This window comes from Melanotaenia boesemani, chromosome 14, assembly GCF_017639745.1.
Source record: "Melanotaenia boesemani isolate fMelBoe1 chromosome 14, fMelBoe1.pri, whole genome shotgun sequence".
In the NCBI taxonomy this organism is placed as follows: domain Eukaryota; kingdom Metazoa; phylum Chordata; class Actinopteri; order Atheriniformes; family Melanotaeniidae; genus Melanotaenia; species Melanotaenia boesemani.
The window spans coordinates 8,973,443-8,987,048 of record NC_055695.1 but is presented as its reverse complement, the minus strand read 5'-3'; the positions used below and the strand labels follow the sequence as shown (position 1 = coordinate 8,987,048).

At 37.7% G+C, this 13,606-nt stretch overlaps 1 protein-coding gene across 2 annotated transcripts; it reads right to left on the bottom strand.

Annotated features, from left to right (window-relative positions):
• Positions 1-1,265: 1,265 nt before the first annotated feature.
• Positions 1,266-11,675, bottom strand: arrdc2 (arrestin domain containing 2). Of its 2 annotated transcripts, XM_042006431.1 has the most exons (8): positions 11,596-11,675; positions 10,488-10,742; positions 4,182-4,399; positions 3,970-4,072; positions 3,616-3,872; positions 3,342-3,504; positions 2,946-3,106; positions 1,266-2,652 (listed from the first exon to the last, which is right to left on the bottom strand). In XM_042006431.1, the coding sequence occupies exons 2-8, from the start codon at positions 10,738-10,740 to the stop codon at positions 2,599-2,601; spliced, it is 1,209 nt and encodes a 402-aa protein (XP_041862365.1). In that variant the 5' UTR covers positions 10,741-10,742; positions 11,596-11,675; the 3' UTR covers positions 1,266-2,598. The 2 variants fall into 2 exon arrangements, with proteins under 2 accessions (XP_041862365.1, XP_041862364.1); XM_042006430.1 differs by lacking the exons at positions 10,488-10,742; positions 11,596-11,675 and adding an exon at positions 5,621-6,037.
• Between the last annotated feature and the right edge of the window lie 1,931 nt (positions 11,676-13,606).

The following is a 13,606-nucleotide window of genomic DNA, read 5'->3' as shown; positions in this document are numbered from 1 at the left end:
TATATTTTTTCATTCTAAAAGTACAAGATATTTTTTTCTCTACAAAATTAAAACTGTCAGTCTTTGTTCCCCAAGACCTGTAGTGCATGTCTGGCTTAAATATTGGTCACACTGCAGCTCTGGGCAAAACTGGAGCTTTGCAGGTTACAATTTAAGTTTCCTCCCAAAATAGACGTAACATTATGACAACATGCTTATATGTAGTTTAACATAATCATCTTAACATTAAAAATAGTCATTGTAGCACTTCAGATGCATACAATAGGGTAAATAATTAATAAATCATCTGTTGAATAACCGCTAACAGAATATAATAAGTTCTTTCCTTTAGTATTACAGATTTGTAGGATCCTATTTTGGTTCACAATAAATGTAATTCAGTAAAACACATATAAAGACAGAGTGATAACACAGAAATAGGAACTTCACTTATGAAGTAAATAAAAGGTAAATAAAAAGAGAATACATGGATTGCATTTTTTTAAGTAGCACAAACACATTATATTAAATGTTTGCACCAAACGATGTTATTGTTTTATTATGAATTTAATGGCAGCATTTTTTTAAGTAAAGTGAAATGAAAGAAAGTTGTGTTCTGAAATTTTACAAAAGAAGACATCTGTGGTGAAACAATGATTTAATCTTGTCAGTAACATCACCGGCAGTAAAAAGAGCAACCAAAAGCTTTAAAAAATAATTTCTATGTTAAAATGTTGGTCTTTTTTTTATTTGTTCAGTTAAAAAAAATACATCTGAACTTTTTCTTATACGCATTTCTCCACCATCCATGCTGCACTGAGCATTTGTCCTCCTCCTTCAGCTCAGTTAAGTTAATAAATCTTTTCCTTAGCTTAGCTCTCAGCACTGTTTATAGCTTTGTGTAACACTTTGCACACTATAATTCAAGAAGATGCTAGTTTGTTCTCATGTGTTTATATGTGGGAAAAAATAACTAAGATAGTTGTTGAATATTCATGTAAACAAAGTACAAATTGAGCAAGAGGATAGTGGATGAAATCCAAGTATCAGCTGACTGTTGTCTAAGGCACAATATTGCACAATGTTTAGTCACAGACAAAACTTTGGGCTGTAATAATTATTTTGACCCACTTAGTGTAGCTTGTTTTTCTAGTAAACCCTGCCTTGTCGAACATGATGTGCCAGGCCACTGGCATGCAAGATACTAAACATAGGTGTTCTTATTTGTCTCACAAGTGCACAGTTTGCATGCTTGTCAAGATTTAAAGATACACTGAAGACAAAAATCATTTTTATCCTTTTATTAGGAAAAGCAATTACAAAACATTGGCATAATTCACAATAAACTGCATTTGTATAAAAATATTTCTTATTTATCTAAATCTTCAGTGTGCCACTGACGTTGCACAGCTGACCCTGAACTGATACTCCTGACAGTTTTTTGGAAGTTGAGGAGAAAACAAGATCCTCAAGTCAGTCATTTGGAATGTGCTTCATCCCTACATTTCAGTGGCATGTCCAGCTTCAGGCTCAAACTCACGGCACAGAAGCATCTGGCTCCCATAAAAAGTTTCTGTCCACATGGCTCAGAGGTCTCCATCTTCTCCTCTTTTGTTTAGTAGCTGGGAGGGCTCCTCTGCAAGCCCCATTTAGTTTTTTAAGCAAACTGCTGCATCCTATTTTATCACTGCGCCAAATGTACTTCCATAGCTCTCTTAACACTTCAGTGCTTAAAGTCTTTCACTGCTTTTGGAATTCAACCACTTACAATACAACCATCTTTTTAAGTTCTTTCAGTATACATTCAGCTATATCCGGCTCTGAGAGGCCAACTCCCTTAAACTCTCATGCAATCTTCAACTGCAGATTATTAAGGCATACATTTTTCCCTTTGACAGATTTTTACCTGCATGCATAAAATACATCAACATCTCCTTATCCGACTTGTCTGCTCCAACATCACACTTTTAGATACAGTATGTGCTTAACAGTAGAATTCATCATAGGCATACTGCTGTTGAGTCAAACTATGCATAGCAATGTAGGTAGTTAATGTCTACCCTGATGCCAGCACAGGCAAGTTCTAAATTGAGGAAGATAATTGCACTTCTCTTTTTACACTGCTCAAAGATGACAATATGCTTTTAAACACGTTAACTTATCATAAACGCTTTTCATTTGAACATGAGAATACCAGGTACAACACCGATTCCTGATAAATATCAAGTGATCTTAACTGCAACCCCCAAATATGCCCCAAAGTCTCAAAAATTCTCCTCATGTGAAGGAAACATTGATTGGGAGGTATTTCGTTGCTCACTTCTCTGGAGGTCAAAAATCACTTAGGGAGGACAGGAACTGATGCAGAGAAGATGCTTTCCCTTCAGGAGAACTTGAAAACGTCCACTTTACTGGACCGAAAACAAAGTGGCAGCTGCTCTGCAAACATTCAGTTCCTGTGAACTCCGTCTCCTGAACTCTCCATGGCGCTGCAGTCCATCTCCACCACACAGGCTGGGACCAGGTGCTATTCACCAGGGAGGCATAATCCAGGAGAAGACAAATCATTTGATTTGTTTCAATTGTTAAGTTGCATGTCGCTCAGGCAGGGCTCATGGTTCAACATGTCATGCAGCGAGGTCTCATGTTAATAGGCTGAGGGTTGGGATCAATCTGTAGGCAGAGAAAGACATAAAGAAAATAAATATGAAGGGCGAATAAACAGAAAATACAACCAATCTCTGATCTATTCAGTCTACACCTCCAGATTTTATACAACTCGGCAAAGATAAAGGGTTTCTTCATTAACATGTATCAGGAGAAAAATCCTGTCTTTATGCTTTTGTGTCAGTCAAAATTGAATTTCCCTTTGGGATTAATAAAGTATTTTTCATTCATTTCATTCATTCATTCATTCAAACTAAGCAGCAGTAGAGGTGTGTGCCACTTCCAGTACCATGACTCACCTCGCTGTACACCGGTGGAGGTCGGAAACGGAACTCTTGGACAAAAGCCATGAGGGGTCGTTCCAGGATCCCACTCAGGTCTTCAGCTGGCTGCTGGACCACAGCGTTGTTGCGCTGTTCAGCCTCCTCCTCCGTCACCACAGAGCTGTAATCAGGAGGAGCTACAGGGAGAGAGGCACAGTAAATCCACTGCTCTGACTCAAAAGAACAGAAAAGATTCAAACACACAGCAGCTGACTCACTGCTGGAGTTAAAAACTCTTTAAACCTGCATAACAACTTCTGCCTTTTTGGATGAATACTGATCTGATCCAACATTTATTTCAGCTGAATCTAAACTTTTTGTTTATGTAAATCAAGGACTCAAAATATCTGTCAGTCAGTACAGGACACTTACGCTCAGGCTGCTCTGGGATGGCCATGCGCAGCCACTCCAGGTTGACGCTGTACTGGCTGCTGACGCTGGATGTCCGGCTACCAAAGGGATGGAGAGGGATGGTGCCTATGACTAGTGGCAGCTCCAGACACAGCTTGGATGTCCCAGGAACATCAACACATATCTGAAGGGAAGAAAAAAAATAATAATTAGTTCCATCTGTACAAACTGCATACTTTAAACAAGAAAGAATTAACACTAAATAAGAAAGCAGGCGGCTGCTGGCTAAGCTCACCTTGAGTGTGTACTCTACTTTGATGATGCGACACTGCAGGATGGACGGACCCACAGGCGGGATCTTGATGGCGCGACCATGCCAGGTCTCGCGGCATTTAGCACTCACAATGTCACCGCACAAAGTGGCCACCACTGAGCGCTTCTGCTTCATTGTGCCACGGGCTATAAATGTCTGTGTCTGAGTGATGAAAGCTTTGGGCACAATTGATCTGGAGGTGGAGTTGTCAAATTCTGCAAAGACAGGGATCACTTCACCTGCAGAAAAGGAAAAAAACAAGAATATGTTCAGAGATGAGGACACTTCTCACTAAGCTAAAGACTGCGTTTATGGAAGTTTCAGCGTACGACTTACCTGGTGTGTAGCCTTTGCGGTCAATCTTTGCAGTTACAGACACTTGTCCAAAGTTGCGGTACCATGCACGTGCCATCTTATCCTTTGTGCCAGCTTGTGGTGCCTAAAAATTTTTTTTTTTTAAATTATAAAAAGCAAGTTCCTTTAGATATTTAGGACATTGTTATGTGTGAACTAGCACAATCATTTAATTTAAGGGACAAGGTGCTCACCAGTAGAGTTGGTGTGTTAATGTCAATGGGCTCAATGACTGTAAACTCTTTCTTCAGCTTCCTAACAGTGGTCCACGGCCTGTGTAGCTTAACTTTGACCCAGTAACGAATGCTGCCATGTTTCCCCTCAAAGGATGTGACCAGTGTCTCTTCTGGAAGTTGGAAGCTGAATGGAAACTCATGTCTGCCAGCAGAAAGGACGGTCACTTCACCGTTATCTGAACCAGAAAGGGGAGAAAAAAAGTCATGTAAGTTACAGCCATTAAATGTTTTATTTGGTTAATTCTTATTTTCTTTTTTTTTATAAAAAGGAATGATTGTACAATTGATTCTTAATCCACCTTTTTCTTTTGGTATGATGTGCTTATAAGGAAGGTGAGCACAGAGTTTTATAACACAAATACTACACAATCTAGAGTCATATACCACATGAAACAGCAGGTTAGTACACCTACAGTCTAAAGTCCTGAGAAAACTATGAGGCATAAATGCTGTAACCTCAAGTATTCTTTAGAAATCTCAATAAATAAGACATGCTTTGTTTAACTCTTGCTGAAATCTCTCCGTCTTTCTCTGCAATCACATGGTTTCTGTTTTTGCTCTGAGAGGCAGCTCCTCCATTGTGCTGACTGAGAACATGCTTTCCTCAAGCTATATTATACAGCCCCTATCAACTTGCTGAACCGGTCCAGGAACACGTGTTTGCATTTAACAGTCTCCATTTGTTTAGAATTCGTTTTGTTAGCTGATTGCTTCTTTTTCATTTCAACAATTCTGGAAAATCTCTTTACAGGTTGATTGGGTTGTAAAGATCGTATGGTTTTAGAGAATATTAGCAGAAAAACAGAGAACCAAGTCAAGATCAAACTAAGCTGAGCAGGAAAACAGCATAAAATTGACAAAGCCCTGGCTGTGAGTTTCCTGTCTGCCCTTTAAACCAAAACAGCTTTGTGCCTATTGAATGAAGGCAGAAACCTGAGGCTCCCCACTGCAGAGAAAAACAACCCAGGACCTGCTCTGAATGAGGGAGAAGTGTGGTGTCAGTGGCTACTCCTTCAACAGATGTTTTCACAATAAAACAGCTGCTGTCTGTTTGTATTCACACTAAAACCAGTCCAGCTCTTACAATTAAAGACATTTTCTGAACGTTGTGATTTAAAAAAAAAACTGAGCACTTACTTAAAAAAACAAACAAAAAACAGCTCGATTTAATCCATCTTTTACATAAAAACAGCTCTTCTTATTACCCATTTGTCTCGGACGCTGCTCAGTCTGCAGGCAAACAACTAGCGTAGTGTTCCCAGACAAATAAACCACTTTCACTATTGTTTCAAGGCTTGTCACCTGGTTAATGATAGAATGGAAGCTGAACACCTTTGACTGAAGTTTAAAAACTCATTGCACCCTCTCCCATCACTGGGGCTACACAGCGGACTGACCTGCCTGCAGCAGCACCTCTCTACGGTTCAGGTACTCCACTTCGTCGCTGTAGTTCTGGGTGTACGCGGTGCTGGAGCCGGCGGACCGGGACTCGGTCCAATGCACTTTGGCAAAACCCTCGGCGTGGAGTTTCAATGAATCCACCCGAGTCTCCCCGGACAGCTCCAGCACTACCCGTCCGGACACAACGTCCCCACTGCTGTAAACAGGAGGACAGTCCATCTCCGGGGAGTCGAAGACGATGTCAAACTTTTTCAACTTGTCGAAAATCATGTTTAGCAAATTATGCAAGGCGTCTATGACGAAAGAGTAGCTCTTTTCAATTTGATCCGCCGAGTGTCTGAATGTTCTGGTGTGGATCTTTAGACTGCTGCTGTGTGTCGTGAACTTGGAAAAAGCTCAAACTGTCGAGCATTGTCAGCCAGCAGCCCTATTTGGAGGCTGAGAAGTGGGCGTGGTTTCTCTGGAGAGGGTTGAGGGCTGGGTAATGCTGCATTCAAGGACTCTTCCCTGGCAGTGACTCTTTAGGTCTTAAGTTGTAAACAAGATGTTCTTCGACTCAAGTTGTAAACAACTAGAGTGCCTGAGCACAAATCTAATAGTTCACGTTTGAATAAAAAAAGATATTTAATTATTACAGCTAAAAATAAATTAAATTAAAACATATTATGTAAATTAGTAAAACTCACATACAAAAGAGAAAGTTAAACTGCTTTTCTTAAGATCAGTGTGTAGGTTAACAGCCTTAGACATGTCTGGACAAATGCTCAGATCATGACTCAAGGTCTTTAAAAAGAAAAAAAAAACAGTAGCAGTATGGAAATGAAACTAAGAAGAAGAAAGGAAACACACACACACACACACACACACGCACACACACGTGAAAATCACATTTTTGCTTGCACATTACATTTCCACTTCCACTTTCTTTGGTCACTTTAATGCAACTCGTCTTACATCTCCTGTTTCCAGACCCAGCCTGAAGGCAGCACAATAAACACGCAGACTGGGCGTGGAGGCAGTAGAGGAAAGCAGGGCCTGGTGATGATTGATGGTTACAGGTTCTTAGAAGAAAACAGGCTTACTGAGCATGCCTCAGTCTGGCAAAGCTCAGAGGAAAATTGTTTCACTCCGGACCAAAGCTGTTTACACCACAGCTTCCATGTCACTTTGAACACACTGTTACATATTTTGAGCAGCCAAACAAGCAAAAAACACGCAGCTAAGCACAAAGGTATTCCAACAAATCCCCTTATGAAACAGCCATTTGACATTCCAGAGTAAAGCAAATTGACAAACCAAAGAGATATTGTAGAAAAAGTGCAGGTTTATTGTACAAGAAAGAACCTCCGCAACATCTGCTTTATTTGCACGGCTCACATAGCCAATACAGACTTACTTTTAATGCAATTAAACATGTCCAAACAAAGTTATTTCTGAGAAAAACTGTCCCATAAAACTTTGCTGTAGTCAACAGACCATCCATTCACTGCTTCATTTTAAAATTCTAAGCTCAGCTCTAAACTCCATTCAATGCAAAAGCCTTCAGACAAAAATCAAGGCTGCTCTGTGAAAAACAAAGTTGTTTACTCCTTTGTTCCCTAGGATGAGAACTTAACTCTCCACTGCCACCAACTGACCAACCTGACTAACTGGTGCGGAAAGAGCAACATAAGCAGGATGCTCACATAGTCTGTATTCAGATGAGGGTAATTTGTGAATAAGGGAAAAGTAGTCAAGATTTGGGTGAATGACACTCTTATAACATGGCAAAGGGATCTGCCAAATAAATTTCTTAAAGCCTTTCTTCCCAGAAGTTAAAGTGGTAGAAAATTGCAATATAAATTAAATAATCACAATACAGCACCATCATTCTGTCAATAAATTCTGTACAACATTTCTATAAATTTGAGATCTTGAAGTCTTTGGAGGATAAGTAAATAAATTCATTCTGACACAAATACCAGTACGCCACCTGCTGGTGACAATAAACAGCAGCCCAGTACCAGACCTCTCTGGTACAACACTGATAAGAAGTTTTCTGCACAGAACATGCCAGATAACTACCCTCAGAGTCTGTATGATTGCCTTAACTGTGGCTAAAAACACAATTGAACAAAGCTGCAGAATAAGTAAATGTATTACAATAATTACACTAATAATTAATTACACTTATAAAAGTGCTGCTGACTCCATAGTGTTGTAAAGCCATTATTAACATCAAAACCTTTTATACCTAAGAAATAAGATAGGCTGGGAAAAGCTTTTGAAGGGAATGTTTTTTTTTTGTTTTTTTTTTGGGGGGGGGGGTTGGGGGGGGGGGATTAAATATCTAGAGACACCTTTAAACATGTACCTTACTTGGCTTTAGCTGATAATTTATTTGTTTAGGGGTGATTATAAATGCATCTTTCACCTATAAAGAGACAAAAACAAACAAACATACCACTATGAGTTTATGAAAAAATGTACAAAAGCTTGAAAGAGGCACAACAATGCCAAATGTAGAGTGCAGCAGCTGCATGACGAAAGGGGGTGGGGCCAAGGAGAGGCACATGTTGTTTTCCTTGTTGTTATGGTGACACAGGCAGCATTTTTTAAATGATCCCCTACTAGCCCCTCCTCCATTGGTCATATGTCTTTCAATTTCATTTAACATTGTCTGATGCTTGCTTTTCCACCAGTTGATACTTGTATGTGAAAACAACTATTTTTACTCAGCCTTGCTGTTATTTCCCAAACAGATTTAGCAGATGACCTACAAAATATGTTCTAAAAGAAAAGAGCAAGAGCCATTTACAGCTGATCTCTCCCAACAGCAGCATAGCATTTCTGCTAATACAAGTAGCTCTCAAAAAAATTAAAACAAATAATAGTGTTTCCATTTGAGTACTTTTTATTAATATATTTTAGTTTTAAACACATCAGAAACATGTTTTCATAGCATTTGTTTGTTGCATGCAGTTTATTTATTTACCATTTTAGAGTATCTTTAAAATATCCCAGAATCAAAGCACTTGGACATCAAAGTAAAGATACTTATTTATAGACCTATAATTACTTAATAGGATGCTTTTATATTTACCCAAGTATGCGGAACCCATCTAGAAAAGTCTTAACTGTGGAGCAATCGTACATCTTCATGACATTTTTATTAATGGCGGAAATAAATGTAATCTTTTGCAGTAGTGCATGGGATTTTATATTAATATTACATGTTTTATGGAGCATTAAAAATTACTTAGCATAAACTGCCACATTTAAATATCTCATTTAGGTTATTTTAGATTAAACACATACAGAGCTAAATGCTAGTAAAGATTGCCAGTAGATTAACACAATAAAAACATGCACTCAGAAGATAATATATAAAGTAAATATAAGAGAAAAATACCATCATAGAAATATTTATAAAAACAGCAGGCAAGATATTCTCTTAAAGGAAACAACCATCTTTTTGCTGTTCTTCCAAAATACTGTGAAAAAGATGCATGCCTGATGTTGACAGAAATTATTTAAAAATTAACATATTGAAACCATTTTTCCATTTTTTGTGTCAGTTCACACTTTAGGTCACTTGTAAGTAGCTTCCTCATCAGTGACCACACCAAAAACAATTTTTATTGTTTTTAATTTTATTCATTTTAAACAGGATGGCACTAAAACAGTTCAAATAAGATTAACGCCCATGCTAAAAGGTTTATTTTGAGTAATTGTTTATTAACATCAAACATTTGCTTAACCCTTCTTTCTTTTCTCTTCTGCTTTCTATATCATAAAATAATGTTTGGCATGAGCTTTCGAAGATATATACTTTGGTTCTTATACTTGGAAATAATATTTTTAATATTTTAAAGACCCTGAAACTGATGGATGATCACTAATTGAAATATTAGCCCAAGATTACTTATTTGATACATACAGTTTCTGAGACATTTTGCATAACTTTATGGTAAAAACTTTGCTCAAAATCATGTTGAATACAATCTGATACTTGTTTTCTGCCACCTAATAAATACCAGGAAGCAGAAAACCATACTATAATAATTTTGACATATCACATGGTAATACACGGTAAATATCCCCCACAAAATTTGTTTATTTTTGTTATATTTTGTTAAAAGGTCAAATAAAGGCTTCACTCAAAAAATTGGACTTTTATTATCATTTTGGGTCGAGCTCATGGGTCAAGCCTTAAAGGATTAAGAGACCCTACTTCTTGCAAGATGATTTGTCAAACCAAATACAAAACATCTGATGAAACATTAACCACTATCTACAGTTTATTTACTTGGCTACTATCGTCTATATTGTATGCCTGACGTTAAGCTGTCTGGTCAGTGCCATCAACACTGGGGGAATTTGCACTCAGTAAACTGGTTTGCGTTTTTTGGACTCTGCACTAATGGATTTGTGTTTAATGTCAAAGATTATGTTATCTGGCAGATGTATCTGGACTCTCTCCCAGGTTTCCATGCAACACATTTGGCTCAAGTGGCTACATTTTGCAAACTGCAGAGACTACAAAACAAAGTGGCCACCGTCTGGCACACAGCAGAGTGGATCAGCACTTTTACACCTAATGTTTTAGAGATGAGAGAACACGTTTTCATGCATCAGCTGCATCCTGAAATACAGTCACTATATTTAAATATGTCAGGTAAGCTCTGTGGATTACACAATACTCCACAGATACAGTAGGAAATAAAAAAAGAAGAACAAAGCAAAATGGTCAGGACAGCTGATCTCACATTTCTTGCTAAATAAAATGTGGAAAATATATCAAATTTTTGTTTAAAATAGAAAAAAACTCCAAACTCTATGATTCTTACAGTGCACTGTGTTGTATTTCCTTTCACAACTTACCTCGAATCAAATGTTGTCTCTTCCTGAAGTAGGTAATTTTAGAGGTATAGTCATTATAAACAGAGTTCATGCCACGGTTCTCCAGCCAGTGTGCAATTGCCACCCCTCTCCCTTGCACCTTCATGGAGTGCACTCTGGTGACCCTGCGGAGCTCCAGGACCACCTGGCCAGACACCACCTCCCCACCAATGAATGCTGCATCAGCGGGACCATCCAGCTCCAGGCTGAAAGACTTAATGGAACTCAACGACATTCCTACATGTGCAGACAGAAGAGCAGCTCATTACATTTTGGACAGGGATGAAGGGTAAATTCTACAAAGATAAACACAGTTAACAGTAATGTTTCAAGAGTGTTTAGAGACATCAGTACTGATGAAAAAAGAGGGAAAGATTGAATAATCTTCTATCAAACGAAATCCTTTACTTAATTTTTAATTTAACTAAATATTCTTATATGAACTTTCATTGAAAACAATATATAGTCATTTATTTGTTTTCTTTTAAGGTTTTTATGTACAGGGTGGGGCTGGGTGGAGCTACTCTGGGTATCTGTCAAGTCACTACCTACTACGCTGTAGACTGTTTTTAGACACTTTTTCTAAGTGCTTATAAATCATGTATTAGTTTGTCATATGTACACTTTTGAGCATAACAAGGTGGCTTACAGGGAAAACAGACGTATATTTAATACTCATTCAACTACAGTTTAAATGAACAATTCTTAATACATATGCAATTCTCTATTCGCGATTTTTCCACAAATCCAGTGAATGAGGTGAATATTTGTTGATATTCGCACAAGACTGAAGAATAAAAGTAATAGCCTACTACTAGAACATATTTTCAATGTGTAGTACTAAGTGTCCAAATTGTTTGACAAAGGACATGAGCTCTATTTATATTAGCATTTATGATTGTTTTTGTTGGTCTTACAGCGAATTTTTTATTTCTGTTTTGGATCTGTGTGCCAAAACGTACGAGAACGCGTCTCAGACAAGTAAAGGTGTGAAATCAGAACTACCTTTAGACAAGTAAAGGTGTGAAATCAGAACTACCTTTTCATTTGAGAAGCCTATGAACTGATTAATGAAAAGCTCAAAACTCACCGACAGGACGAGAGCTACGTGTTGGTCTTCACGGACACGACGTTTCTGTCCAGGCCCTTTTCTCTGTCTTCTTTTTAAGTGTCCTCAATGGAAGCCCGCTCCTTATAAACGGTGGCAGGTCTCAACGCCCACAAAAACACTGACTTAACCAATGATAAAGAGCACATGCTAGTCACGCCCGCCCACTTAAGGGAAGACCGCGTGGAGTGGGTAACTGTAGATCACGTCACGCAACTTAAAAACATTTTTTCTACTATACTTTTGCGTATCACGCTTCAGGCATTGTTGTGTGTTTATGTGAAGAGTGTAAAGAAAAGATAAAGAGTATTAAGATGACTCTTTTGATATTTTGTTTTGAGTGAAAACTTCTAATTTTTCCTTTATTTGCACAGTATTATTCTGTCTTTATATACAAAAATAACAAATGCAAGTGCAACATCTTTGCTTTGTCAAAACATAAAACAAAAAATAGTGAAAAAGAAGACAAATACATTGAAAGGTAGTTTCTTAATAAGTTCATCTTATTTGGTCATTTGCTTTCACACGTAGTAGTCAGCCTCCTGACCCTCATAGAGTCTGTTTGAGGCTCAGATGCATGACACTTGGAAGATGAATCAGCCATACTTTACTCAACTGACTGGATGTTTTCATGCTGCCCTATTAGGATCTTTTTCAAACGAAGGTCATAGGTGTTTTGCAGATGCATTTCCTTGGCCTGTTTCATTATTACTCTGGAAGAAATAGTGTATAATTGATGACTAAAGATTATTGTTGTAATTTTGAACATGTCCGCTGTATCTGTCTTGCTTCTGGAAGCAATTGACTACAAAATGTTTTTTTTTCCTTTTTGTTTTTCTTTTTATTATTATTATTATTATTATATTTGACTTTACATTCAGTTAGCTTGCCTGCATGCCAACTTTTATTTATTTATTCAACAGATCTTACTTCTCAAGGACAAGACTACATTATTGCCACAACATTGATTGTTTTTATGGAGTTTTGTAGTCAGTCATGCTTGAAGGAGGGAATGAATAATGTTTCTGCGTAACAGACGCTAAGCAGTTAGCATTGACAGTATAAACAGGGTGAAAGTTGGACAGTCAAGAGAGGATATCATATGAATCATTGTCCAAAACAGATAACCTTTAACAGTCAGTTTTGACAGTCATGGTGGAAGTAGGTCAGTAAAATTCAAAGTTATTTTGCCCTCCTAAATTTGGCACATAAGGCTAAAGGTTTATGTTACCTAACTGGTAGCTCCAGTTGCACTCTGCTTCAACATTTCACACTGCTCTGTTCTAGGAAAAAAGTTTATTTTTTAGCCCTGTAGGATTTTGAGAATTCTTCAACAGTTTGTTGAAGTAAAGATAAGAGTGCATATGGCTGGATGTTTGTTTTGAACTGAAAGGATTTTTGATTCCTAAAATGTTGAAGAAACAGTTAATAGAAAGCATGACGGGAAAACTTTCATGATAACATTTCAGTCTTAACACCTTTTGTCATAAGGAATAACCTGCCTTTAAATTTCTTTTGCATAAGTTTGACAATTTCATGGTAGTGCATCAAGAAGCAATTATGTTAAGATGCTATTTGAGCACAACAGTTGTCTAAATGTGTCTAAATCCAATCACACTCAACATCCATGATTAATAGTTTACTACATATCATTCTAGTTCACTGCATGTCAGTTTCTATAAGTAAAGCTTGATTAATTTGTTTTTTAATCAACAGCCACACAATCATAAAAATCAGAGCATATCAAATGCATATTTTAACCTTTATTTATTTATTTATTTATTTATTTATTTATTTATTTTACAAGGAACTAGGTGTGAGCACAGGACTCAGTGACTGTCATGATTCCCAGTCATGAGAGAGAAACTGGTTGCAAGCAGGAAGCTGCAGGATCAAAGGTTTGACTGTCTTCCCTGTCAGTGATGCTGAAATGCCATTCAGCCAGTGCAAACCTGAGTTTGCTATGTTTAATTGAGAGCGGCAAACATATTCA

What these genes read in the sequence shown, in the direction of transcription:
- arrdc2 (XM_042006430.1), bottom strand. Translation starts at nt 5,894, where the DNA reads ATGATTTTCGACAAGTTGAAAAAGTTTGACATCGTCTTCGACTCCCCG. An exon ending in CATCCCAGAGCAGCCTGAGC is followed by an intron (nt 3,107 to 3,341) that starts GTAAGTGTCCTG and finishes CTCTCCCTGTAG; the next exon opens with CTCCTCCTGATTACAGCTCT. An exon ending in CTCCACCGGTGTACAGCGAG is followed by an intron (nt 2,653 to 2,945) that starts GTGAGTCATGGT and finishes CTCTGCCTACAG; the next exon opens with ATTGATCCCAACCCTCAGCC.